Below are 27,898 nucleotides of genomic sequence, written 5' to 3'. Positions count from 1 at the left end.
GTAACAAACTAATGTTAGGTGGAAACTGCTATCAGCATTCTTCAAAGGTATTTTACATGCATGGGCTAAGACTGCCCTCTCAGTAATGGCAGGGGGAGGTGCACGTCTTCCCTCTTTCTCCCCCTAGGTGTTTAGCCATTAAGGTGAAGCGACTGTTAGATAGTGGGGCTGGAGTCTCAGGATAAGGCCTCATTCCAAGGGATGGCGTTCTACTCAGGGAACCTGTTCAAGAAGCACAGGCAGGACTGAGTGGGGACAGACGTTATTCAAACAGAAAGAAATAGGCACATGAGTTGCAGAGAGGTGAGCTTTGCTACCAGTAAGTTCAGTGATGCAGTTGGGAGTATTCATTCAAGCCAAAGATGCCTTGGCCACAAAGCCCTCTCTGGTTTCCATAGTTTTCCTCCTCAACCTATTCAAGTGCCAAAGTCGGTGCACGCTGAAACTCATTTTGTTACCCCAGGAATGTGGATTGTAATTGTGCTTCTGAATGATGTGAGGCAGACTATTAACGATAATACGGAGACATCACCTGTGTCATAAATGTGACATGGACGAAGATTTTTGGTATTGAATTGGGTGAAGCCGCAGCTCCAGACATAACAAGTCAGCAGGGTATAAAGAATTATGATCCTAGCCATGGCCGGGTGCCTCCGTTCGTTGGAGGGTCAGCAAAAGTTTGTGGGTTCGATTTGGTGTCAGGGCACATACTTGTAGGTTGCCGGTTTGATGCCCTATCTTGACGTGTATGGGAGGCAACTGAGGGATGTTTCTCTCTGTGTCTCCCTTCATCTCTTCTTGTCTGTCTAAAAATCAATAAAAAGATATCGTTGGGTAAGGATTACAAGAAATTATAATCCAAAATCAGGCTGCTTTTTGGTCTTGCAAACTTATCTGTCTCCTGGAACTCCAAAGCCCACAAGAAATAAATGTCTCTGGGTAAATAATGTCAAGGGACGTTACAACTGTCACAGGACAGACATCAGGCATATGGATCTGGACACCCCTAGTGCTTAGCTGTGGGCTCCGGCCACGTAGGCCCTTTGTCGGGGTGGGCTGGCTTGAACAGAAAAGTAGCCAGAATCACAGCAGAGCAAATGGTGCCTAGGAGTTGTGAGGAGAATAATGCCTGCTTTTCTTTTTTTCAGTGGAACCCTGTGCTTTCCCGTTTACCTATGGTGGCAAGAAATATTTTGATTGCACGTTCGTTAAATCTCCATTCTTTTGGTGTTCTCTAGACTCAGAATATTCAGGGAGATGGAAATTTTGCAGAAATGATGGTAAGCATGTGAGGAGCGTGTGGGGGATCTCCATAATTGACTCCTATTTGGAATCCTCTCCTCACCCAGCCCCCGGTGTTCCATTCAGGTCCCCTTTCTCTTGCTAAGATGAACACAATCTCACCCCCCGCTAATTTCCACACCCTTTGCTTCTACTTTTCAGACCGAGCTCCATGTGTCTTTCCCTTTATCTATAATGGCAAATCGTATACGGAATGCACAACCGATGGGAGTTTATTGGGGTTATGGTGCTCACTCACTGAAGACTACAACAGGGATAAAGCTTGGAGGTTCTGCAGTATAAAGATAGAAACAGAAGGGCAGAAAGCCAAGAGATCTCAAGCATGAAAGGCATTCTCTGAGTGACAGAGGTGACATCCTTTCCCTGCAACTCAAGCTCCCTTGCCTGGCAATAAAATGATTTCTCTGCAGACACAACTTTGTTATCCTTTCTCGAAAGAAACCATCTTTCAGGTGGGAGGTGGTCTGCATGACCAGCTGGATCTCACAGGATCTTCACATCCGGCCCTCTCCTTCTCCTGACCCTGAAGCATCCGCACACATCATAGCTGTCTTTTCTGTGGCCTTGATTGAATGGCAAAGGTGTGGAGAGGCCAGAGAGTGCTGATGACTGCCATAGATGGTTTGTCTTTCCTGACTTCACTAAAATGTTATTTCTTTCTGGAGATATTCCCTGAGTCCTTAAACAGAAGGATCTCTGGTCATGTTCTCTCAGCCTTTCACTCTCTATTTGCAATTCAACTGCCCATTTCCCAGGGGGTGGGGGAACAGTGGAATCTAATCATTGGGAAGACAAGATGGGCTGTGTTCTTTGTCCTGGCATCCGTTTGAAGTGCAGAACCTGACACATACTTGGCCTTCAGACACTTTTCAAAAGGCATATATTGTAGAAAAAGTCTTTCAGTAAATAGTTGGATGCCAATGAAACACAAATTCACAGGTGCCAGAAGTAAAGGGCCTGGAAGCCTGAGCCTAACCTGTGTTCTGGGGCCTAAGCAGCCCAGGGAGCGATGTACCAGTGGCTGTGGGAGCTTTAAGTCTCTAGTGAGGTCCCCGCTCATGGCCGATCTAATGCTGGGGTTAGTAATTGATATTATAACTTAAAACTGAGTCATTATAAGGCCATCCAGTTAAGGAACTTCGACAGTCTCTTGTGTTCCCAGAGAAGCAAGAAGGAAGTTGAAATAGATTATAAGGAAACATGTATTCAAGAACTTATACTAAGTATCAGTAAGAACAGCAGATCTGTGCTGTCTGATCTACGGCTCCCACCATCCAGGCCCAAAACCCACTCCAGCTCTGTATGAGGAAAGTAACATTATGAGTGGACCGAGCCACAAAGATAGGTTCCCCTTCTCCCGGCTCCCAGTCAAGGACTATAGGGAGCATCACTTCCAGTGGGAACGGCTGCCAGCCTTACTCAACCCCGCAGGTCCACGGGTCAGAGGGTAATTTCAGGGAGGTGTGATTGACAGGTTGGGGACTTTTCCCTCCATGTAGATGTCACACATCGGTTCCAGGCTGCCCCCCAGTGATAACAGGCTCAGAATACTGGGCTCTCTGTCACTTTTGCCCCAGCTTGTTTGTAGTGAAGATTTTCCATGTTGGGAGAAGCAATTCATGAAGGCCAGGGTCTACTAACCCCTGCCCAGTGCCCTGTGTAGAAAGCAGAGGGGGCATTCTGAGGAAAGCCCTCCACTGTCCTTGCCTCCAGTTCTCAAGCTGGTGGCTCAGAGACAAGATAAGAACAGAGCTTTGCTTGGCCGGTGTGGTTTAGAGGTTGAGTGGTGACCCATGCACCAGGAGGCCACCAGTTCCATTACCAGTCAGGGCACATGCCTGGGTTTCAGGTTCTATCCCCAGCAGAGGGTATGCAGGAGGCAGCTGATGTTGATGTTTCTCTCTCATTGATGTTCTACCTCTCTCCTTCTCCCTTCCTCCCTCTCTCTCAAAAAAAAAAAAAAAAAACCCACAAAAAACAAACCAATCAATTAAAACACATTAAAAACTGGGGCGGGGGGATAAAGGGTCCTAATATAAGGCAACGAGATTTAACTTTAGATGGTGGGCACATGGTGCAATAGACTGATCTTGTAACATAGGAACCCACACCTAAAACCTATTATGTCATGTTGACCAATGTCACCCCAATCAATTTAATAAATATAAAAATATTTTTTAAAAAGAACAGGGAGTTTCAACGTTCTTCCCTAGAATGTGATTTTATTTGGACAGAAATGTGTGGAGGGAGTTCATCGTGAAGGGCTGTCTTGTTAAAAATGAAAGTGGTGGTTGTCATCAATGTGACAAGCTAACCCCCAGGCTAGCTGTTGAACTAGGGAAAACTAGGGAAAGTGACAGCTAATAGGAGTACTCCTGGGTCAGAACTAACCTCCAAGCCAGGCTCAGAAACAACCCTACCTGAATTTAAAAAAAAAAATCTATCTTTATTGTTTAAAGTATTCACCCCTCCCTTGTCATGCCCTCTTCCCCACTCCTGTCCCACAACCTTCACCACACTATTGTTTGTGTCCGTGGGTTAAGAATATCCTAGATAATAAAAGAGTAATATGCAAATTGACAATCACTCCAACACAAAATGGCTGCCCCCATGTGGTCAAAGATGGCTGCCCTCATGTGGAAACAAGATAGCCACCACAAGATAGTCGGCAGGGGAGGCAGTTGCTGGTGATCAGGCAAGTAGGGGAGGGCAATTGTGGGTGAAAAGGCCAGTAGGGGAGGGCAGTTGGGGGAGACCAGGCCTACAGGGGAGAGCAGTTGAGGGGAACCAGGCTGACAAGGGAGGGCAGTTAAGGGTTCCTGGGACAGGAGGGGAGGGCAATTGGGGTGACCAGGCCTGCAGGAGAGGACAGTTAGGGGAGGGTAGTTCGGGGCAATAAGGCTGAGAGGGGATCACTTAGGCATCAATCAGGCTGGCAGGGGAGTGGTTAGGGAGTGATCAGTTTGGCAGGCAGAAGCGGTTAGGGGCAATCAGGAAGGCCGGCAGGAGAGTGGTTGTGAGTCAGCAGTCCTAGATTGTGAGAGGGGTTCCAGATTGGAAAGGGTGCAGGCTGGGCTGAGGGACACCATCTGTGCTAGCTCTGCCTTCCCCCCAGCCACCCCCCGCACAAATTTCATGTACTGGGCCTCTAGTGCACATATAAGTTCTTGGTTGATCTCTTCCCTCCCTCCATTCTTTCTTAGGATCCTCCATGACTCTGGATCTATTTTGTTTGTCAGTTTATTTTGTTCATTAGATTCCACATGTGAGTGAACTCATGTGATATTTGTTCGTTGACTGACTTATTTCACTTAGTATACTACTCTCCAAGTTCCTACATGCTGTCCCAAAGGGTAAGAGATTTTTCTTTTTTACGGTTGCATAGTATTCCATGGTATAAATGTACCATGGCTTTTTTATCCACTCATCTACTGATGGGCATTCAGGCTGTTTCTAGATCTTAGGTATTGTTAATTGTGCTGCTATGAACATAGGGGTGCATACATTTTTTGTGATTGGTGTTTTGGGTCTCTTAGGATATATTCCTAGAAGCGGGATCACTGGGCCAAATGGGAGTTCCATTTTTAATTTTTTGAGGAAACTCCATACTGCTGTCCACAGTGGCTGCACCAGTCTGTATTCCCACCAGCAGTGTACTAGGATTCTCTTTTCTCCACATTCTCACCAGCACTTGTCATTTATTGATATGTTGATGGTAGCCATTCTGATAGGTGTGAGATGATACCTCATTGTCATTTTAATTTGCTGTTTTGAGAAGAAATGGAAACATAGGCATACAGAATTAAAATGATCAGGACGACAGGTTGGCTGCTGCTGCTGCTGCTGCCGATGCTGCTTCAAGGTAGGTCTGGGTAGCTAAGTTGGTTACAGCCTGGTCCCTATAGCCACGGTTGTGGGTTCCACCCCTGGTCAGGGTACAGGTAAAGGTCACCCAATGAATGCATAAATGAGCGGTGCAACAAATCAATGTTTCTCTCTCTTCCCCTCTCCCTCTCCCTCAAAAAATAGATAAATAAATAAAAAAGGTGGGTTTTCTGGGGAGAGGGGTAGAGGGGCAGAGTGAGGCCCCAGGGAAGAGGGTCCCCTCACTCCCTACAGAGAAGGGGGCTGTGGGAAAAACTCCTCCAACCTGAGCAGAGTGGGGGCTGTGGGAAGGGATCCCTCGCTGAGCCTAGTCCTCTGTGGGAAAAATTCTCCCATCCTGAGAGGAGCAGTGTGGGTAGGTGCTCCCCATTCCAGGTAGAGTTCTCCCAGGGCTTCAGGTCAGGGCCCCCCACCTTGGGCCTCGGGCGCCGTGGGGAAGATGCCCCCACTGTGGGCACAGGGGGCTTGAAGGAAAGGGACACCATGTCTCAGGTGACCCCATATTTGTGGGACGCTTCTCCTTACTCCTGCCCTGGGAAAGGCTGTGCAATAGGATCCTCTGGTCCCGGGGAGCCAGGGCGGGGGAAGGGCCGCCCTCCGTCCGGAGGTGCTGGAGGAAGCTCCAGCAGCGGCCCACCACGCCCCCCTCCCCAGGAGCTCCGGCGCTGGAGTGCTACAGCTGCGTGCAAAAGGCCGACGACGGCTGCTCCCCGCAGAAGGCCAAGACAGTGAGGTGCTCGCCCGGCTTGGAAGTCTGCACGGAGGCTGTGGGCGCGGTGGAGACCAGTGAGTGGGGCCCCCGGGCCGCGTGCCTGCTCCTCCAGCAGGCCCCGCCCCTTACAGTCCAGCCCCGCCCCCTTGCCTTGGCCACACCCCTCCGAGCAGAGCCTGGCCCCCTCCCTCTTTGCCGGGCCCAGGGCTCAGAGTGGGGCTGATGGGAGCTGAGAAGAGGTGGGTGAACTTGGGAAATACAGGATCTGGGACCCCGTCCCCTTCTGGAGCACGCCCTATCCATGTCTGCACTACCATGACCTCCCTAACCCGAAAGGTTCTCCTCTCCAACCCAGCCCCCCCTCTCCAGGGGGCCCTGGCGATGGGGTTTCTGTAGAGGTTTTCTAGGTGCCCTAGTGGAGTCTGGGACGCTCAGACCCACCTCCCACCCTAGTCTGAGGCCACAGCTCCCAGGAGGCCCGCCCTTCTCGATCCTGTGCCTTTTTGTGGCCCTTCCTTTCTGAAATATACATAGATAGATAGATAGATAGATAGATTTCAGAGTGGAAGGAGAGGGATAGAAACATCAATGATGAGAATCACTGATTGCCTACCTCCTGCAAGCCTGGGGATGTGCCCTTATCTAGAACCCGGGACCCTTCAGTCTGCAGGCCAAGGCTCTATCCACTGATCCACACTGGCCAGGGCCCGAACCTTCTTGTCCCCCTTCCTCACTTCCAGCTTATAGCCACCCCTTCCCCCCACACTCCTCCCTGCTTCTGGCCCCTTCTCCCCTGACCCCTCCATTCTGTCCACTCTGCCCCCCTGGCAGCCCCCGGGTTCAGCTTGTGGAAGCCCTGCCCTCCGTGGGTCAGGCTTTCCTTGGATGGGCCCTTTCTGAGGCCCTGGCTCCTCTGAGCCCCCTCCTCTCCCTCCCCTCAGTCCAGGGGCAGTTCACGGTGTTGGTGCGCGGCTGCGGCTCTGGCCTCCCTGGCAAGAACGACCGCGGCCTGGACCTCTTCGGGCTGCTGGCCTTCATCCAGCTGCAGCAGTGCGAGCAGGACCGCTGCAATGCCAAGCTCAACCTGTGGGAGCTCGGGTGCTCACCCCCTCAGCTGCGGGGGGCGGAGGGGTTTGGAGGGCGGGGGCGGGGCGTGCGGGGTGGGAGTCGCTGGGGGCGCTCGCCAGCCTGCAGCTGGGAGCTCAGGGGGGCGGGGGAGGAGGGCCAGAGGCAGCCCGCCTGCCAGGCCTCTGGGTCCCCACGGGGAGGGCTCCAGGGTCGGGCTCACAGGGAAGAGCTAGAGGCCGAACCAGGGTCGGGCGAGGTGGGGAGATGTGAGCTGGAGCCACCCTGTGCTTTCCGACCATCTTTAATTTTTTTTTTTTTTTTTTAAAAGGCCAAAACCGGTTTGGCTCTGTGGATAGAGCATAGTCAGCCTGCGGACTGGAAGGTACCAGATTCGATTCCGGTCAAGGGCACATCCCCAGCAGGGGTTATGCAGGAGGCAGCTGATCAATGTTTCTAACTCTCTATTCCTCTCTGTAAAAAAATCAATAAAATATATTAAATTTTAAATATATATATATTATATTATATTTTTATTGATTTTGTACAGAGAGGAAGGGAGATAGTTAGAAACATCCATGAGAGAGTCATCAATCAGCTGTCTCTTGCACACCCCCTACTGGGGATATGCCCGCAACCAAGGTACATGCCCTTGACCAGAATCGAACCCGGGACCCTTAAGTCGCCAAGCCGATGCTCTATCCATTGAGCCAAACCGGTTTTGGCTAAAAATATATATTTTACTGATTTTTTTACAGAGAGGAAGGGAGAGGGATAGAAAGCCAGAAACATAGATGAGAGAGAAATATCCATCAGTTGCCTCCTGCACACCCCCCACTGGGGATGTGCCCAAAACCAAGGTACTTGCCTTTGACTGGAATCAAATCTGGGACCTTTCAGTCTGCAGGTTATGCTCGGTTTCAGCTTAGTAGTGTTGTGTTTTTTTTTTTTTTTTTTTTTTGTGTGTGTGTGTGTGTTTTACAGGGGGAGATGCATTTAGGGGAGAACTCAGGGATGTGCTGGGGGGAAATGTTTGTTTGTTTTTTTAACTTTATTTCCACATAACTATGCTTACAGAAATACACTCATATTGGTTAATAGAATGCAATTTACGTTTATTTTACAGAAACTTGGTACATGTTTGAAATGATTTTTAAAAAGAAAAAAGATTTTCAATGCTTTATTTTTCATCCATTACAAGTGTATATAAAAGATCCTCCAAAGCTATGGGAAATGTGCTGAAACCGGTTTGGCTCAGCGGTAGAGCGTCGGTCTGCGGACTGAAAGGTCCCAGGTTGGATTCCGGTCAAGGGCATACACATTGGTTGTGGGCACATCCCCAGTAGGGAGTGTGCAACAGGCAGCAAGTTGATGTTTCTCTCATCATCGTTTCTAGCTCTCTGTCTCTCTCCCTTCTTCTGTGTAAGAAAAATCAATGAAATATTAAAAAAAAAAAAAAAAAAAAAAAAAAAAAAAAAGCTATGGGAAATGTTTTTAAACCTTGAAGCGTCTACCCGGGCAAGATTGTGGTTCTGACTCCTTACAACTCCAGGGGTTAGGGTGCCCCCTGAAACCACAGAGGAGATGTGCAGGTCAGCCTGCTGGCCTTTACCCCCGGGCATCATGGGAGATGTAGTTCTTTAATCCCTCGCCTCCATCCCCTCCTCCCAGGCCAGGTGTATTAGATGTAGCTCTCACTCTAAGACTAACTGCTGGGGTGTGATGGGGGGCAGGAGGGAGGGAGGGAGGAGACTTTTGCTCTTCTGCTGTAGGAAATGGGATCCGTCCTAAACCAAGGACCTGGACAGTGTTTCTCCGAGTGGGGCCTGAGCTGAGTCTTTGGGCTCCATGGACCCCTCGGCTCCCGGGTTGGGAGGTTTTTGCTTCTAAGCTAAGGTGACCAGATTGTCCCGCTTTGGGCGGGACAGTCCTGATTTCTAACAATTTTTCCCGCGTCCCGCGGCGTTTTAAAAATTCCCGATTTTTGGAAAGTAACGTGACCAGATCGTCCAGGTGCTGACGGGATAGTTGCGATTTTTTTTGTAAAGAATCTTTACAAGTACCTTGGCGTTTAAAAAAAAAAACACAAAAACAAACAAACAAACAAAAAAAACTCCCAATTTTTGCAAAGAATCCAAGTCCCGCGGCGTTAAAAAAAAAAAATAAAAAGAAAAAAGAATCTTGATTTTTTGAAAAAATCGGGACTCTTTTTAAAACGCCGCGGGGAAAAAATTGTTAGAAATCCGGACAGTGACCCAAAAAGCAGGAAGATCCGGTCACTTTACTAAGCTGCATTCTGCCCCGTCTTCAATCCCGGCCTCTGTGTGTGTGTCCCCTACAGCCAATGTGACAATGTCCTTGCCGGTCCGCGGCTTCGTCCAGGACGCCTTGACGGGCCCGGGCTTCACGCTCAGCGGCTCCTGCTGCAAGGGCCCCCGCTGCAACGCCGACCTCCGCAACAAGACCTTCTTTTCGCCTCGCATCCCGCTGCTGGTGCTGCTGCCCTTGCCCCAGAACACGACCTCAGCCCCGCCCACGACCTCCGACCCGGCCGCCACCTCCGCCCCGGCCGCCACCTCCGCAACCGCCACCGCCTCCGCAGCCCCCCGCGCGCCCACCAAGCCCGTCTCCGCCGCCAAGCCCAGCGCCGCCTCTGCCAGCCGCACGCCGCCCAGGGAGGTCGCCCCCAAGACCGCGCTCACAGAGGAGGGGGCCAGCCTGGCCGCAGGCACCGCGGGCCACCAGGACCGCAGCAACAAGGAGCAGCGCCCCACCAACACGTGGCCCCACAACGGGGGCTCGGCAGCGCCCTCTGCCGGCCCGGCGGCCCTCCTGCTGGCCGTGGCCGCCCGCACCCTGCTATGAGCCTCTGAACCTGGAGCCTGCTCTCTGATCCCTGCCCTCCTGCCCCGGGGACCCCCTCCTCCCGCTCCCGCCACCGGACTGGACTGGCCCAGCGCCCCCCCCTCCCCCCATTTCTTCCACTGACCTCAGCCCCCAGCTTCCGCTACGCTGGTCTGTGGCTTTGGGAAATAAAGGGAAACCCTTGTATATACATACATACGCCCCCCCCTCCCCCCGGCCTCCTAGCTTTTTGAGGCTACAGATACCCGCCCCCCCCCCCCCCCCCCGCCCCCTTGTCGTCATGGGGACGGAAGTGGTTAGAAGTGCCACAGGGACTGTGGGAGAGAGCCAGGAGCTCTCCCATAGCCGCCCTGGAAGATGGGGGGCAGAGTTGGGGGGATAACGGGGTTCCTCCTGTGCAGGCTGCGGGCCCCGCCCCGCATCTCCCTGAGAATGGTCTCAGCCACTGTCTTCCTTCCTGGACTGTGAGCTCCTCAAGGGCCAGGGGCCGCGCCTTCTGCCTCTGTGCGGTCCTTCTGCCTCTGTGCGGTCCCTTTCTGAAACATAAAGCCTCAATAAACGGATTTCTTTGTACAGTGTTCCCAAGGGGTCGTCTCTACCTCCTTTCTGACAGTAACGCCTGGAAGCTGAGCTAGGGAGGAAAGGCCAAGACCTTACACTGAGGAGCTGAGATAGCCCGGGAGGAGTCTGGTTTGAACTCCTCTCTTTCTCATTTCTTTAAAATTTTTTAATTAAATTATTATCTGTGTACATATTTTAACATTGGCCCCCTCTTACATACGCACCCTCCCCAGAGTTTTGTGTCCATTGGTTGTACTTATATGCATGTATACAAGTCCTTCGTTTGATCTCTTATCTGTCCCAGATCTCCCTACCCTCCCCGCTTAAATTTGACAGTCTGCTTGTTGCTTTACTGTCTTTATATCTGTCTTTTGGTTCATCAATTTATAATGTTCTTTAATATCCATAAATGAGTGAGGTCAAGTGGTATTTCTCTTTCATTGACTGGCTTATTTCACTCAGCATGATGTTCTCTAATTCTTTCCAGGTTGCTACAAATGAGAATTCCTTCTTTGTTATGGCAGCATAGTATTCCATTGTGTAGATATACCATGGTTTTTGATCAAATCATCTGCTGACGGGCACCTAGGCTGTTTCCAGATTCCAGCTATTATAGATTGTGCTGCTATGAACATAGCGGTGCATATATCCTTTCTGATTGGTGTTTCTAGATTCTTGGGATATATTCCTATGAGTGGGATTACTGGGTCAAATGGGAGATCCATTTTCAGTGTTTTGAGGAAACTCCATACTGTTCTCCACAGTGGTTGCACCAGTCTGCATTCCAACCAGCAGTGCACGAGGGTTCCTTTTTCTCAGCAACATTGGTCATGGTGTATGATCTTTGTGATGCTCTGCTGGAGCCGATTTGCTAGAATTTTGTTGAGGATTTTGGCATCCATGTTCATGAGGGATATTGGCCTGTAATTCTCTTGCATTGAGTTGTCTTAATCTGGTTTGGGTATTAGGGTGATGCTGGGTTCATCGAAGGAGTTTGGAAGTGTTCCTTCCTCTTGAAATTTTTGGAATAGTCTGAGGAGGATAGTTTTTAGTTCTTCCTTGAACGTTTGGTAAAACTCTCCTGTGAAGCCATCTGGCCCTGGGCTTTGGTATGCTGGAAGCTTTTTGATGACTGTTTCAATTTTTTCCCAAGTCACTGGTCTATTGAGATTTTTAGATTCTTCCTGATCGAGTTTTGGAAGTTTGTATTTTTCTAGGAATATGTCCATTTCCTCCAGGTTGTTCAGTTTGTTGGAATAGAGTTGTTCGTAGTATTTTGTAACAATCCGTTGTATTTTGGTGGGGTCTGTTGTTATTTCACCTCTTTCATTTCTGATTTTGTTTATTTGGGTCCTCTCTCTTTGTTTCTTGGTTAGCCTGGCTAGAGGTTCATCTATCTTGTTTATCCTTTCAAAGAACCAGCTCTTGGTTTCATTGATCTTATGTATCGTTTCTTTGGTCTCTATGTCATTTATCTCTGCTCTAATTTTTGTTATATCCTTCCTTCTGCTTACACTGGGCTATTCTTGTTGCTCTTTTTCTAAGACTTTGAGTTGTAGAGTTAGATAATTTGTTACCATTTTTTCTTGTCTTTTTTTGTAATAGGCTTGTAGGGATATGAACTTCCCTCTCAAAACTGCTTTTGCTGTGTCCCATAGATTTTGGATTGTTGTATTTTAATTGTCATTTGTTTCCAGGATGTTTTTAATTTCTTCCTTGATTTCTCTGGTAACACAGTCCTTGTTTAATAGCATGCTGTTTAATCTCCATGGGTTTGATTTCTTTGGATTATTTTTATTGTAGTTAATTTCTAGTTTTATGCCAGTATGATCTGAGAAGATGCTTGATATGATTTCTATCTTCTTGAATTTGAAGAGACTTTGCCTATGTCCCAACATGTGGTCTATCTTTGAGAATGTCCCATGTGTGCTTGAGAAGACTGTGTATTCTGTAGCTTTGGGATGGAATGTTCTGAAGATGTGGATTAATTCCATCTGGTCTAGTGAGTCATTTAGGATTCATATTTCTTTGCTGATTTTTTTGTTTAGATTATTTGTTCAAGGGTGACAGTGGGGTATTAAAATCTCCTACTATGATTGTATTGCTATTAATCTCTCCTTTAATGTCCTCCAGCAGTTGTTGTTTTTTTGTTTTGTTTTGTTTTTAATGTGTTTGGGTGCTCCTGTATTGGGTGCATATATATTTACCAGGGTTATTTCTTCTTGTTAGATTGCTCCCTTAGTATTATGAAGTTGCCTTCATGATCTCTTGTTATGTCCTTCACTCTGAGATCTAATTTGTCAGATATAAGTATTGCTACCCCAGCTTTTTTTTCATTTCCATTTGCCTAGAAAACCTTTTTCCATCCCTTCACCCTCAGTCTGTGTGCATTTTTTCTGATGTGGGTTTCTTGTAGAGAACAGATGTATGGGTCTTGTTTTCTTATGCAATCTGTTACCCTGTCTTTTGATTGGAGCATTTAAACCATTTACATTTAAAGTTGTTAATGATACTACTCATTTGACGCCATTTTCATTCTATACCCGTGTGTTCCTACTTCATTTCCTATTTCTTTATTTTTAAAGTAGACCCCTTAGCATTTCTTGCATTGCTGGCTTGGTGGAGATAAATTCCTTTAGTCTTTTTTTTGTCTGTGAAGCTTCTGATTTCCCCTTCAATTTTGATTGATAGCCTTGCTACATACAGTATTCTTGGATTCAGACCCTTCCTTTGCATGATTTTGTATGTTTCATCCCATTCCCTTCTGGCCTGATGAGTGTCTATTGAGAAATCAGTTGTTAGTTTGATGGGGGTTCCTTTATATGTAACTTTCGGTCTCTCTCTGGCTGCTTTTAAGATTCTTTGTCATGCTGTTTGCCAATTTAATTATAACATGCCTTGGCGTTGGTCTTCTGGGATTCATTTTGCTTGGGACTCTGCGAGCATCTTGGATTTGTGTGGGTTTTTTCTTCTCTATCTCGGGAAAGTTTTCTGTCATTATTTCTTGAAATACGTGTTCCATGTCTACTTCAGTTTCTTTTCCTTCCAGAACCCCTATTATTCGAATATTGTTTTGTTTTATATTGTCCCAAACCTCCTGTAGGCTCTCCTCCTGCTTTTTAATTTTTTTTTCTATAAGCTGCTCTAATTGGATATTTTTTTCCATCTTGTTTTCTAACTCACTGATGCAGTCCTCTGCTTCTTCTAGTCTACTCTTGATGCTTTCTATTGAGTTCTTCATGGTAGTAATGTCATTTTTCATTTCTTCTTGGTTCATCTTCATTTCCTCTTGGTTCTTCTTCAATTCCTCGTGGTTCTTCTTCATTTCTTCTTGGTTATTGTCAAATTTCTCTTCCATCCTTTTTAGCCATCTTATGATCATTACTCTGAATTCCTACTCTGGTAGGTTGCTTGCCTCTCACTCATTTACTTCCTTTTCTGGTGATGCCTACTTATCTTTCAAGAGCGGGCTATTTCTTTGCCTGCCCATGGTCTCTCTTTTCATGATGTCTGGTTATGTGGTTTTCTTTCTCCTGTGTTGATTTAAAGGCACAAAATACAACACTACCAGGTACAACACAAAAAGCACTGTACAGGAATGTATTTATGATATTAATAACCTTTAATAATAACCTCTAGTGATCACTAGAGAAATGCAAATTACGGGGTAGTAGAGAAAGAAGAAAGGGGAAGAGAGAGAGAGAGAGAGAGAGAGAGAGAGAAGAAGAAGAAGAAGAAGCAGACTAAGAGAGAAAGGAGAAACAAACTATATGTATATATATGGAGAAAATTCCCATAGAACAACCACTAATCCCCGCAAATACCCGCAACAATACTTGGAGATTAATACAAACAACAATATCCACTATTATTAAGCAAGGCTACGATAAACAGAAGTAAAAAATAAACAGAAACAAAGCAATTAAAAATACGAAGCAATAATAACAACAAAAGAATAAGCATATCAATTTCACTAAAAAGCATAAAAATTCTATATAATCAACATTCACACAAACAATAAAAAAGGATAGAGAGGAAAACAGGTTTTGTTTTTGTTTTTTCTTTCTTTTCTTAACTAATTAATATAGCGAAGAGAGTCGTATTTATGCATTTGGAACAGGGGGTTGAAAATTAGGTCTATGAATATGGTGAGAATTTTAGCAGGGGGTATACAGAAATAATAGGGAAAAACTAAATCCAGAAAGGGATAAGATAAACAGGAGATGAAAAGGGTAAAGTTTAGTAAGAGAATGATGACATAAAGGTCAAGTTGAGGTAGGATTGAATGATTTTATAGTAGAGATTAAAATAAAATGAAGACTAATCCAAATGTAAAAGAAATGGAAATTAAAATGGTAAGGAAAAAAATCACAAAATCAAAAACAAAAAACAAAAGAAAACGGAAACAAAAAATGCAAAATAGCAGTAGTAATAATGAATATTGAAATTGAAAAATGTAATAATTACAAAGGTAAAATCAAGTGAGGAAAAAAGAAAAAAAATTCGTTCCTTAATTAAAAGATGTAAAAAATGAAAATAAACTAAAAGATGTAAAAGATTAAAATAAAATACCAAATAGAAAAATTAGCATAAAAATGTGTGGTAGTGGCCATTCACTTCCTCTGCGATTATATTTGGCACACTTATTTCTCGGTCCAGACAGTATCGCAGATCCCTGTGTTCCACTGCACCTCAGTTTTCTAAGCTATTCCTTAATTTTAAGTAAGCTATTTCTTAGTTCTTTGTGTCCATTTACTTTTGATTAATTAAAAGTAATTAAAAAAATAAAATAATATGTTTCTGGTTTGGCTTCCCAGTCTTTTTGGCTGCTTTATCCTTCTTTCTCTATGGCTCTATGTTTTGTCGAGGAAAGCTGCCTGGTGCCGGCTCCCAGATTGACTCCTTTCCCAGATTGTTTCTTCTCGCTCTGATCCCCTGTTTCCAGGAAGGCAATTCCCCCTACAGTCTCCCAGGATATGCCAAACTGGGCAGTCCTTCCCTAGTACTCAGAAGTGAGGGGGATCAGGTGCAGGCTGGATCTGCCCCAAGGTGTCCAGATGTTCCACTTTTGGCGGGATGGTCCTGATTCTTAACAATTTGTCCAAAGTCCCTTGGTGTTTGCTTTTTTTTTTTTTATAAACGACCCGATTTTAGGGAAGATCATGCCAAACCCATCACTGGGTCTTGCAGTGTGTGATTCTCTCAGCAGCCCCTGTCTCTTTTGGTGCAGCTCTGGGCATGGGGCCCCTGGTGGTAGCACTGGGCCTGGGCAGCAGGTGGCTGTGCAGGACCTCTGGGAACCCTGTCCATGCGAGGCCTCTGGGGGCTCGGAGCAGCTGGGGCACGCCATGGGTACAGTCACTGCCTGTGCTGCGGTGACCCAGAACCCTCACGTTTTCCCCACAAACTCAGACCTTCCCATGGGTGATTGAAGAATTTCCTTGAATCCATGTGTTTGCACCGATTGGAGCATCACAGCTGCTCGATGGTCTCTTCTGCTGTGGGTTTTTCAGGCCTCAGAGAAGGTCCTCCTTTCTTGGTAAGATGGCGCAGGCTTCCCTCTGAGCCCATAGCTCTGGGAGAGGTCTCCATCTCCACAGCGCTGGCTGCTTGGTCAGGAAATCCTGTCCAAAGGACCCTTACCTTCTTTTAGAGTTTTGCTACCCCTTAGCTTGCTAATCTGTACTCCCTGTGCAACTCTTAGAAGCTGATCTGCTGTTTGAAATTTTAATCCTGCTATTTGGCTTCTGTAAATTCTTGCTTGTTAAGACTACTCCCACGTCAGAGAGGTCATTAAACATTCCCCAGACAAGGTTATCAGTGCTGGCACCAGGCTATGCCTCTGATTGAGGTTTCAAGGCCCAGCACATACGGGCTCTTTAAGAACTTGCAAAAGGGGCCAGAAACACCCCATATTTGGGAGACAAAGAAGGTAAAACCATATAAATTGGAAAAATACCTGCAAGTTGGGGCCCAGAATTTGAGAGACATTTTCCTCTGGACCCGCACATAATAAATGTAACTTCATCTCTCTGGTATTGCTTTGTTCTTCTTCGGTTTTCTGTAATATGATAGTCAATGCTGATGAAGCCCTTAGCAACACAGTGGTGGGCATGGGGGAGCCAGGAGGAACTCTGATATTGTAAAAGCCCAACACTTGATGCAGGTTCTTTGATCTGGGCCAGAATAGTATCTCTGAGTGGCGAGAACATACTAGTGTCTCCCAGTGCTCAGAGACCAAGGACCAGAAAAATTGAGTTCTGATCAGTAAAACCCAGAGAAATTAACTCTCCAAATGCACCAGCAGGACAGTAAATCTTCCAAATGTGGGAGGCTGGGCTTGGTTCCAGATGAGCTATAAAAGCATCACTGTTGTTCTGAAGCATAGTAGCCCCTCCTTTGGAAAAGCTGGTGTTTGACCTACTCTTTTATTCTTAGTCTCTTATCCTGTAGGTCAACTCTGTTATTTTTAGACTGTAAAATAACTTTGTTTTTAGTTTGAATAATAGAAAAGATAAATTAAATCGTCTGACCTTACATGCTAGCTATCTAAAGAGGCTGATACAATGATGCGGGCAATATTTCCCATATTCTCATGCCAAGTGTTTGTTCATCCAAGGTTACAGGTGTCTATATAAATATGTACTCAAGGTTACAAGCTGTCTGTATAGATATGACAGGTATTTGCTAGATATGACATGTACTCAAGATTACAAGCTGTCTGCAAAAAATAACTTCTATAAAGAACTAGAAGGACAGGCAGAAACTGGTTTGGCTCCGTAGATAGAGCATCGGCCGTTGGAATGAAGGGTCCCAGGTTTGATTCCTATCAGGGGCATGTACGTTGGTTGAGGGCACTGCTCCGGTAGGGGGTGTGCAGGAGGCAGCTGGTCGATGTTTCTTTCTCATCGTCATTTCTAGCTTTCTATCCGTCTCCCTTCCTCTCTGTGGAAAATAAAATAAAAATTTTATTTTAAAAAAATAAGAAATATAAGGACATAAAAAGGGAATACTCCTTCCTGTGTTTGTTCATAATTTGACAGAAGTAATCTGCTCTGAGCCTGTGTGCAATAAAGATGACCCCTAACTAACTGGTTCATTAAAGTGTCTTGTCCAGCTCACAGATTTGAGATTCAACAGTTACAGATGTGAGCCTCTGGAAGCCTGTGAGCCCTGAGGATGGAGAGGCCACTCCAGGAGATCAGAACCAGGAAAACCCATGCCCACGGTTACTGTAAGAATGACAGCCTCTCCTACATCTGTGACCGGGCGACAGGAGAGTGTGCTGGCCTCGGCCGCGGGCCCTGAGCCAGGACAGCTGTTTCTGCCCTGCTGGAGACAGCCCGCCAGCCTCACTTCACCAGGGAAGCTGTAGAGTCATCTGGGCCCGGTTCTTTTCACAAAGCAGCAAAAGTCCTTGGAGTCTAGCTTGTGCAAACCAGGAACTTCCCTCTCTTAGTGAAACTGAGGCACCTGTCCTCTGTCCTTATGTGCTGTTGTGACAACTAAGTGACTTCTGAACCGGACCAGGATGCAAAAGGGTTTGCGAGGCCTGAAGCTTACCCATGAACCAGGAGAAAATACTTCGAAGTGAACTCAAGATCTTCTGGAGGTTTCACGAAGCCCTCATCCTCACTTTCACTTAGGAGCTAATGTTTACCTGAGCTAAAGGTAAAAATTAAGAAAAAGCATAAATCAATGTATAAAAGATAGATATGTAGATGCAGCGCTAAATTAATCAACCCTAAAATGGGTAATTCAGCAAGTATGAGTGCTTCTGAATCTTCCTGCTGCTTCCTGCAGACATTCACAACCAAGCAAGAAATGCCTACGCCACAGCTTCTTCCCAGTGTGTTCCCTCCCTACACACAAACCCAGGCCACCCTGAGCTCGGGAGTCTCCTTCTAAGCAGCCCCACATACAAGCTCCCTGGGGTCCTTCCCAGATGGCCTCTGACCTCTAGGCCAGGCCCAGGAGCAGGGCCCCGGAACTTGGAGCTGGCGGCAGCTCTGGGAGGTTGTACTGTTGGCCGCCACTCTTCACCCCTGCCTGTAGCCAGGCTCTGCACCATATGGCTTGGTTATGCGATGCTGGCCTGGACGTGGGACTTACTTTCGCCAACATGATGAGATGGAAGGGACTGGTTCTGGTTTCACGCCTTGTTCTCCACTGAGCGCCTTGTATAATTCCCCATGCACCTCTGCACCTCCGTAATGAAAGGTACTTTTAGGGGTGAAATAGGCAGGTTTTGGAACTTTTAAGAATTAAGGGGCCCATGGAAAAAGCACAGGTCTGCCTAAACCTCTTTGGCTCAGTGGATAGTGCATTGGCCTGCGGATTGAAGGGTCCCAAGATCGATTCTGGTCATGGTCATGTACCTCGGTTGTGGGCACATCCCCAGTGAGGGGGTGTGCAAGAGGCAGCTGATCAATGGTTCTCTCATTGATGTTTCTAACTCTCTATTCCTCTTTCTTCCTCTCTGTAAAAATTCAATAAAATATATATTTTTAAAAATAGAAAGAAAAAAGAAAGAAAGAAAAGAAAAGAAAAGACAAGGGAGCAGATAGTGATAGAGGGTACATTTTCATAAGACCAGGGAGCTGGGAGCAGGAAAAGGCACACATTTACAGAATAAAGGAAAGAAAGCCCCTCATTCAAAGTGGGAGGAAGGAAGCCCAGAGGGAACAAAAGAGCAATAAGGGAGAAGAAGGAGGGAACCTCCTGTACTTCAAGTGAGGCTTGTGCTCAAAAGTTGCTATAGTGACCAAATCAAAAGGGAATAATGACCAATCAGAGGGGCTATCAAGGCACAAAAATCTACAGCCTTTATAAACTGTGGGAAAAGGGACGTGATGGGACTCTTTCCCGCTTCCCTCGTGGGAGTCTGTGCTGGTGAGAGGGCAGGGCAGGGCGAGGCTAACTCCTGCCTCCTTGTGGGGCGGGACGGAGCTATCCTCCATTTTGTGTAGCTGGGCCCTTGCTCTCACCCAACCAATCAGGGTCAGCCAAAACAGTGATATCACCCTGGACTTGTCGAAGTTCATGGTTTCCACTTCCGTGATGTTGGCGTGAGAGGGACAGAGCCCATGTTAGCATGGAAGAGGCTCTCTTGTTAATTGCATCGGACTTGGCTCCCTGCTGGTCTCTGGGGATCACAGAATCTCAGTACAACACTTGCTTCCCAATAAATTTCCACCTTTGCTATACCATCTTCATCCATGGTTTCATTCTTGGACTCCATTGGACAAAGAGCCGGTGAGCCATCCTGCCCAGGGGAACACCACACTTCCCAGCCCACTTTTCCATCATCAGTAAGAACTGACCTGGGCTAGCCTCCCGGACGGTGACACACACCAAGGATCCCGCCATCCCAGCCACAACCATGCTCTGGTTAACCGCTGACCCCAGAATCCGTGCCAGCACAGCTGAGCCCAGGAGAGCCACACAGCCAAGCCCAGCCTAACCCACCCACAAACTCTCCAGCTGAGTAGATGCTGGGGTGGGGGTGGGAGGGAGAGATGGAATAGCAAAAGCTAAATTATTGTAGCAAACGCTGAATGGATCTGAAGCCTGCAGGCCAGTGGACAGGCTGTAAGCTGGGCTGCGTGGCTGCGAATGCCAGCTCCGCTATTTGTCATCGGGTGACTTTGTTACAGAAAACCGAAGAAGAACAAAGCAATACTTAGAGAGATGGAGTTACATTTATTACGCATGGGTCCAGAGGAAAATGTCTCTCAAATTCTGGGCCCCAACATGTAGGAATTCTCCCTATTTATATGATCCTACCTTCTTTGTCTCCCAAATATGGAGTGTTTCTGGCCCCCTCTTGCAAGTTCTTAAAGAGCCAGTGTGTACTAGGGCCCTGAGACTCAACTAGAGGCCTGGACCAGCTCCAGTCCTGACAACCTTGTCTGGGAAAGGTTAAATTTACAGGAGCCAAATAGCAAGGTTAAAATTTCAAACAGCAGTTTTCATACCAGATGGATACTTCAACTTCACCTCCCTGTGCCTTAGACTCCTCATCTGTGAAATGGGATGAGAGTGGTTGTAATTCAACCGGAACTCAGTCTTACTGCTCCGTGTGAGACCAAGTTCCTGGCCTCATGGGGCTGCTGTCCCAGGGAGCAGATGCCCAACAAACAGATGGATCGGCCGCATCCGTCAGTGGAGGGAAGTGCTGGGAAGGGCGGTAAAGCAGAATAATGGAAGGGGGACTCGGATGCGGGAGACCAGGTGGACAGGGGACAATGCAGCCGAGGGCAAGGAAGCCACACGGAGGGAGAGGGGAGCTTCCCTGCAGAGGGGACAGCCAGTGCAAAGGCCCCGAGGCGGGCGAAAGTTCTGTGTGTGAGGATTGGAGGGAGGGTGTGTGGAGCAGGCAGGGAGGAGAAAGATGGGACACAGGCTGAGTAAGGAGTCTGCATTTCATTGTTGTGAGATGTGTGGAAAGAGCTCCGACAGGGCCTGATGCATGGTGAGTGTTCAGTGTCAGCTTTCACTTTACCGTTGCCATTTTTACCCACAAAATCCAGTGTCTCGGTGTCCCAGGGTCCTAGGAGGAAAATCCCCCTGGGATGTTACCTCTTCCTGGAGCTAAGGAGAAAGAAGGTCACTGGGGAGATTTGACAAAAGAAAATCGTTTTTTCGCCCTGGCCAGTTTTGCTCAGTGGATAGAGCATCGCCCTATAGATTAAAGCGTCCCAGGTTCGATTCCAGTCAATTGCATGTACCTTGGTTGTGGGCATATCCCCAGTAGGAGGTGTGCAGGAGGCAGCTGATTGGTGTTTCTCTCTCATCTATGTTTTCTATCCTTCTACCTCTCCCTTCCTTTCTGTGAAAAAATCAATAAAATATATATTTTTGAAAGTTCACTTCTGACGCTACCTGATTCAGTCTGGTTTGAATTTCTATGCAAGATTGAATCCATGTATTAATTATTTGATTTTTTAAAATAACACTAAACAACTGTACCCGGTTTGACTCAATGGATGGTGTCGACCTGGTGACTGAAGGGTCCCAGGTTTGATTCCAGTCAAGGGCACATGCCAGGGTTGTTGGCTCCATCCCCAGTATGGAGTGTGCAGGAGGCAGCAGATCAATGATTCTCTCTCATCATTCATGTTTCTATCTATCTATCTTTCTATTTATCTATCTATCTATTTATCTATCTATATTTCTCTCTCTCTCCCTTCCTCTATGAAACCAATAAAAATATATGTTTTTAAACGAAACATTATGTAACAGAAAAGAACGGAATGCCCATCACTGTATACACAGATAAACAAAATGTAGTATATCTATACAGTGGAATATTTTCAGCCCTAAAAAGGAATGCTGTTCTAGTTACAGAAGATGGGAGAAAAACCAAGCAACACTTAGAGAAATGGAGTTACACTTCTTTATTACACCAGCGGGATCATAGGAATATGTCTCAAATTCTGAAAAAAAGACATGGAAGAAGCTTTTGGTTTTTATATTTTTTCTAATATTTTTGTCTAGGGCTTCCTCCCTTTTTCATGTTTTTAAAAGAGCCCTAGCTATGTTTAACAGATATCTTGCAGGAAGCCTGTAACCTTGAGTACAGATAACTGAAAGACACCTGGCATGGGGTGGGGTAGCTAGGGACAGCAGCAGAGCAGTTTGCAAAGTCAGTTGGTACAGAAGCCATAACAGCAGAATTAATTCATAGAACAAAGGACTGTTTATGTCTAGTGGAAACTTCAAACATCAGTTTTTCCAAATAGAGGCTACTACATTTCATGGGGCACTAAGCAACAAACAGATGTTTTCATTAAATTGGGTAACAAGTACTAGTCCATAGATCCCACAACTGTAGCACAAAACAGATACCGTTCAGTTTTCATGGAAGAAAGATTGACAAAAATACAAAATTAATAGAAAGTAGTTGCATGACACTGACATGACTGAGCAGCTTAAATTCATTCAAAGGTGGCAGAGTATTACGGTTTCATGCTTCTGGGTTTCTATCTCTGCCATCGTCTCTGTGTCTGTAGTGTTACGTGACCTCAGAGGAGCTAATTACTCTTTCCTCTCTGTCTTAGCCCTTTCGTCCATTAAATGCCTATGGAAAAATTTGTCAGCTAGCACAGAATGGAGTTTCATCAAAGCATCACATTTCAGACTAGATTACAAGATAACAGTGTTGCCCTGTTATAGAAAGAACTAGAGGCCCGGTGCACGAAATTAATGCACGGAGGGAGGGGGGTGATGGTGTCCCTCAGCCCAGCCTGCACCCTCTCCAATCTGGGACCCCTCGAGGGATGTGTGACTGCCTGTTTAGGATTTCCCACCGGGATTGGGCCTAAACAGCCAGTGAGACATCCCTCTCACAATCCAGGGCTGCTGGTTCCCAACTGCTCACCTGCCTGCCATCTTCATTGCCTGAACCACTTCTGCCTCCCAACCTGATCACCCCTATCCACTTCCATGCCAGCTTGATTGATGTCTAACTCCTCCCCTGCCAGCCTATTTGTCCCCTACTTCCCTCCTCTGCCGGCCTGGTCACCCCTAACTGCCCATCCCTGCAGGATTGATTGCCTCCAACTGCCATCCCTTGCTTGCCTGATCACGAACAACTTCCCTCCCTAGCAGAGTTGATCACCCCCAACTGCCCTCCACTGCTGGCCATCTTATGGTTGCCATCTTGTGTTCACAAGGGGACAGGATCTTTGATTCAAGGGGCAGCTATTATGTATTGAAGTGATGGTCAATCTCACCCAGTCTCTGTCAGCTGGACCCCAGCAGCAAGCTAACCTACCAGTCACATGAGGGTGTGGGCCTCCCCTCAGTCAGAAGGGGAGCCCCCAGAGTGTTTCGGGGTTCACTGTAAAAACCATAAGGGAGTCCAGCAAGCCAAAGGGAGGAATGCTACTCCATAGAGAAAAAGGAGGAAGTTGGGAAGGGTATTTTTGAAATAAAGTCCATTGGAGGAAAGCGAGAGTTCAGGGGGGTGATGGTTTCCCATCAGCTGAGTTGCTGGGCAAGGGAGGAAATCTTCCTTTCTCTTGCTGGAGCAGTAAAGCAGTATATACTTATATTTCTGAACCCTGACAACCCATAGGTCTGGGCTGCTGGTCACTACTTGAGCCAATGAAGTACGCAGGGTTGAATCATATTTGAGCATTTATTCCAATAACACTGGCTGTGTGGGTAGAAGAGCAGGTCATCCATGAAAATCTGCTTTGCAACCCGCCCCCCCTGCCCCATACCAGCTGCTTATATGGGATAAGACAAAGATTACATGGGGAAGTAGGCAAAGGAAATAAATATAGGTATAATGGTAACAGACTACAGGCACTGTAGGCTCAGGTGGGACCTCATTATTTAGGCAATCTTTCCATGATGATAGGACCACATTCCAAGGTTGACTCCAAGGTCCAAGGATTACTACCAGGTATGGGGGTTGAGGAATGGGTGTACAAGTCCCAGCCAAATTAGAATGTGCTTTATTTAATCAGAACTAAACAATTAGGGTTAACAGAGCATAATTAATCCGTTTTAATAATTCATAGCTAGAGCCCTCCCCGCCGGGGTCCCTTCCCTCATGGTTGCCAGGAGGCCCGGGCGTGGCTGGCGCGGGCCCAGTGGCAGCTGGGAGGGGCGGCAGGCCTGTCCTGCAGAGCCTGGCTGCACCATGGCGCTCAAGGCCAAGGGCGCTGCGCTAGACTGCTTCAAGGTGACGCTCAAATGCGAGGAGCTGGAGGACTAGGACTAGGCCGTGGTGGTGGCCGTGATCCCACGGCCCGAGCCGATGCTGTGAGTGGCTCAGCAGGAGAAGACCCCACTGCCCAGGCCCCGCCTGCTGGACACAGGCAGCAATAGCTGTGAGGAGCCCAAGCTGCAGATGATTTGGGAGCAGGAGTTCCCGGTGGGGAGCAGCCCAGAAGGCAGCGGGCAGGCACTGTGCACGGTGTGTGGGGCCGAGATCCCGTTCACCTCGGTGGACAGGGCGGGCGCGCACATGCTGGAGCAGCAGCCTCACACCCTGGACCTGAGCCTTCGGAGAAGAGCAACATCCTGGAGGCCTGGAGCGAGGTGGGGGAGGGGGCCCTTTTGCAAGACGTTAGCGCTGAGCAGCCATCCCCACCCGACTCAGACTTGGCCCAGGATGTCAGTGCAGACCCTGAGTCTGCCCTGTACCCTGCCAGAATGCCAGCAGAGATTGTCGTTCTCCTTGACTCTGAGGACAGCACAGTCCTCCCGAGAAGGACCAGGCCCAGAGGACTCTGCCCCCCTTGAGCTTCCAGTTGCCCCTGCCACAGAGCCAGTAAGTAAGACGTCTTGGAGTCAGAGGTGGAAGGAGCCCCCTGAGGAAGAGCCAGCCAGAAAGAAGAGAAGCAGATCCGTGACCAAAAACCCAGTTCCCTTGTCACCCCCCCACCCTCAGGTCCTACATGTCACTGATGGCAGGTTCCCTCCAGGCTTCTTCCTGCAGCTCTTTCCCCACACCCAGCTGAGGGCCAAAGCTGCAAGGACGCCCCCAGGGAGGGGCCGGCAGCCGAAGGAGGCCTCCCCCCGCTGGAGAGCCCCTCTCCAGGTCCCCCTTCCGGCCTTCGTTGGACGCTGGATCTCCAGGTCATCCAGCTGGATGGAGGAGTCTCCAGCAGTCAGCTGCCTGCAGGATTGCTCCAAGCATCCCCAGGGCACCAGGGCTGTGGGAGCAGATGACACCCGGGTTGGCCCGCGGCTTTGTTTGATCAGCGCCACGGGGGTGGCGGGAAGCAGGGGGTGGTATAGGTCCTGCTTCCTGGGAGAGTGTGGAGGAGGCCATGTCTCTGCTTCTCAGAGGCCATGTCTCTGCTTCTCAGAGTTTCCATGCTAATGCCTGGTGAAGAGTACCAAGGCAGGGGAGGCGGGGAGGGGTAGCATCCGCTGTGGGGCGGGGCACGGAGGAGTGCCCCCAGCAAGTGGGGGCATGATGAGGCTGTGTGGGTAGGGCACTGGGCCTGTGGAGAACCCCGCCCGATCCTTTGCTGACCCACTCCTCTGTCCCACCTCCCGTCCCCTCAGCCGCTCACCATTCTCCCTTGGCACAGTGCCTTACACCAGAAAGAGGAGGGCACCACGGGGTTTGAGCTGAGTCCAACTACCTCAGAGGACGCCTCTCCTCCCCCCTGTTCAGGCCTCTCATCCAGGAGGCCTACATTACCTCTTCCCGCTCCATCCCTGCAGGAGACATGGACATCATTCACTCCCACTCCTGTTCTCCGGTTGTACATACATCTCCTGTTGACAATGAATTATTTTTTTATTTAAAAAAAATAATTAATAGCTAGTCCCCAATATTATATTTCTGCCCCTAACACAGATTCATCACTTGCAACCATTGTTTCAATCCAGTGCAAGATGTAGCTAATGGAGGAAGCTATGCATTTGTTACCTTCCCCTTAATTACCCCCCTCCCGTCAGGGTCTGCTTTTTATTGATTTTTAGAGAGAGAAGCAGGGGGAGAGGGAGAGTGAAAGAGAGAAAGGGAGAGAGTGAGAGGAAGAGAGCAAGGTAGAAAGAGAGAAACAGAGATGTGTGAGAGAAACATTGATCAGTTGCCTCCCTCTACGTGCCCCACACAAGGATCAAACCTGCAACCTGGGTGTGTCCCTCACTTGGAAACAAACCAGCCACCTTTCAGTGCACAGGACGATGCTCCCGCCAACTGAGCTACAGCAGCCAGGGCTTGAGAAGAGGTCTGATGGGAGGGGCCAGTCACCATTTCTCAGGTGTGAAACCATATACCCCTTATGTTATGGAACAGTGACTGTCAGAAGCTGCCCATTGTCCTCACTAGCTGAAAGTTGTGGACAAGGAACCCGGAAGGCTGGTCAACCTTGAAGCTCTGAAAAGTCAGAGCCAACCACTCAATGTCTAGTTGAGACAATGGTAACTGAAGCAGCTTCCACCTATTAGTCTTATGTAAATCCTTGCTGATTGGCTATTACTGGCTATGGGTGGATCCCAAACTTTAATAAAAGGGATCATAAGGCCAGATTAAAGCAAAGTTCCTCCCCCCTAGAGTTCGGCTTCTGCCTGGCCCCCAATATCGCCAAATTATTATATTCTAGTCTCTTTCATTTGTGTTCGGCCTCTCCAGAACCAGAACCCTGAACATGAACCCTGAACCATACTGGTCCTAGAGGTAGGGTGGGGTGGGGGGGACACTCACAACAGGAGCCCAAACGTGGGACACTTGCAAGTGTCCAATGTCCTCTAGGCCTTAGAATTGGGGTTGGGCTGAGAACTGTGCCTCACACATTGTTTAGTAATAGGAAAGAAAAACCTTGAGAATTTAAAGGTTGTGCTTTAGTATTTGTAAAATGTCTCTAATACCTATAAGAATGGTCTTTATTGCCTTCCCTGCACCCCAAAATACAGAACCCATCCATTTGTTCATGAGGCTTTCAACCAAAAGTTACTGCTGCCAGTTTAACTCCAACAGGAGTTCCCAATTTGGGGTGCAGTGGGGAGAGGAGAGACTTGGTTCAGTGTAAACAGCTCAATTGTGGATACAGCTCAATGGTGAAACAGCTTAGCTGTGACACAGCTCATTTCCAAGTGGCCCAGGCGAGGCTGGTGCAGTGGCTTGGCCCTGGTGTTACAGATCCAGCTGGGGAGACAGTCCTTTTGAAAATCCAAAGCACACTCTGTTGAGGTAAAGTTGGCTTACTTAGTTTAGAGTGCCTGCCCTTGGTCTGTGATTGGTCCATTTCTATGCAAATGGAGACTCACAGTTTGATTGGCTCAATCCTGATGGTTTGGAATGGAGCTGCTCTTATGGTTCCTAGGGAAGATGCCAATGAATTATACCTGTGCAGCTCCCATTGATTGGGGCAGGTCTTCAACCTATTGGTGCATTTATACACTTAGGAGCTGCTTCTTTTTTAGCAACCATTTTAAATTGATTTTTGGAGAGCCAGGAAGGGAAAGGGAGAGAGAAACATCCATGTGGGAGAGCAATATTGATTGGCTGCCTACTGCACACTTCCCATGTGGATTGAGCCTGAAACCTGGGCATGTGCTTTGATCCGTAATTGAACCAGCAACTTGTCAGTGCATGGGACAATGCCCAACCAACTAAGCCACACTGTCCAGGGCTAGGATCTTCTTTATAAGGGTTAGTTCAGGTGGCAGGAACACAGTGCAGGAGGCAGGCAGCTCGATGCAACTTTACCCAGAAGTGCCAAGTGGATGAGAGGCTCCTGTTTGGCAACAACTATTAAACTCTTTATAAATTTGGGCCTAATGAGCCATTTGGAGTCTTCCTCAGTAGGTATTTTATTTCTCAGGGTGGACAGGTGTAAATTTCCCTACTGCTGAGCCCTGAATACCTACTTAGCAATCCAACATTCTGTGCTCTCCAGGAGCTCAGAGCTAGCTAGCAAAAACCACTGTGACTGGTGTGGCTCAGTGATTGAGCATCGATCTATGAACCAGGAAGTCATGGTTCAAGTCCCAGTCAGGGTACATGCCTGGGTTTTAGGCTCCATCCCCAAT

General features: G+C 47.7%; 1 protein-coding gene, 2 long non-coding RNA genes and 1 pseudogene across 4 annotated transcripts in view; 2 read left to right on the top strand and 2 right to left on the bottom strand.

The window, feature by feature from the left end:
* The window catches only part of LOC311609981, a 530,187-nt gene that overhangs the window by 301,874 nt on the left and 200,415 nt on the right, over positions 1 to 27,898 (bottom strand). The window lies entirely within an intron of this gene.
* Positions 1 to 27,898, bottom strand: part of LOC311609985 — a 171,070-nt gene that overhangs the window by 73,824 nt on the left and 69,348 nt on the right. The gene's annotated exons all lie outside the window — the stretch shown is intronic.
* Positions 5,110 to 10,022, top strand: LOC311633804 (ly6/PLAUR domain-containing protein 3-like; the record flags this gene model as incomplete). The annotated part of the gene is made up of 4 exons (XM_084906835.1): positions 5,110 to 5,164; positions 5,842 to 5,973; positions 6,841 to 7,059; positions 9,306 to 10,022. 4 exons carry the CDS (start codon positions 5,110 to 5,112, stop codon positions 9,827 to 9,829), a joined length of 930 nt encoding a protein of 309 aa, XP_084762961.1. The 3' UTR covers positions 9,830 to 10,022.
* Positions 24,045 to 25,232, top strand: LOC311633803 (spindlin interactor and repressor of chromatin-binding protein-like; annotated as a pseudogene). The gene has a single exon. The product of its transcript is annotated as a spindlin interactor and repressor of chromatin-binding protein-like (transcript).

Source organism: Pipistrellus hanaki (genome assembly GCF_964339955.1).
Source record: "Pipistrellus hanaki genome assembly, chromosome: 15".
In the NCBI taxonomy this organism is placed as follows: Eukaryota; Metazoa; Chordata; class Mammalia; order Chiroptera; family Vespertilionidae; genus Pipistrellus; species Pipistrellus hanaki.
The sequence above is the reverse complement of the archived record's forward strand: the minus strand, read 5'-3'. Positions and strand labels throughout refer to the sequence as shown.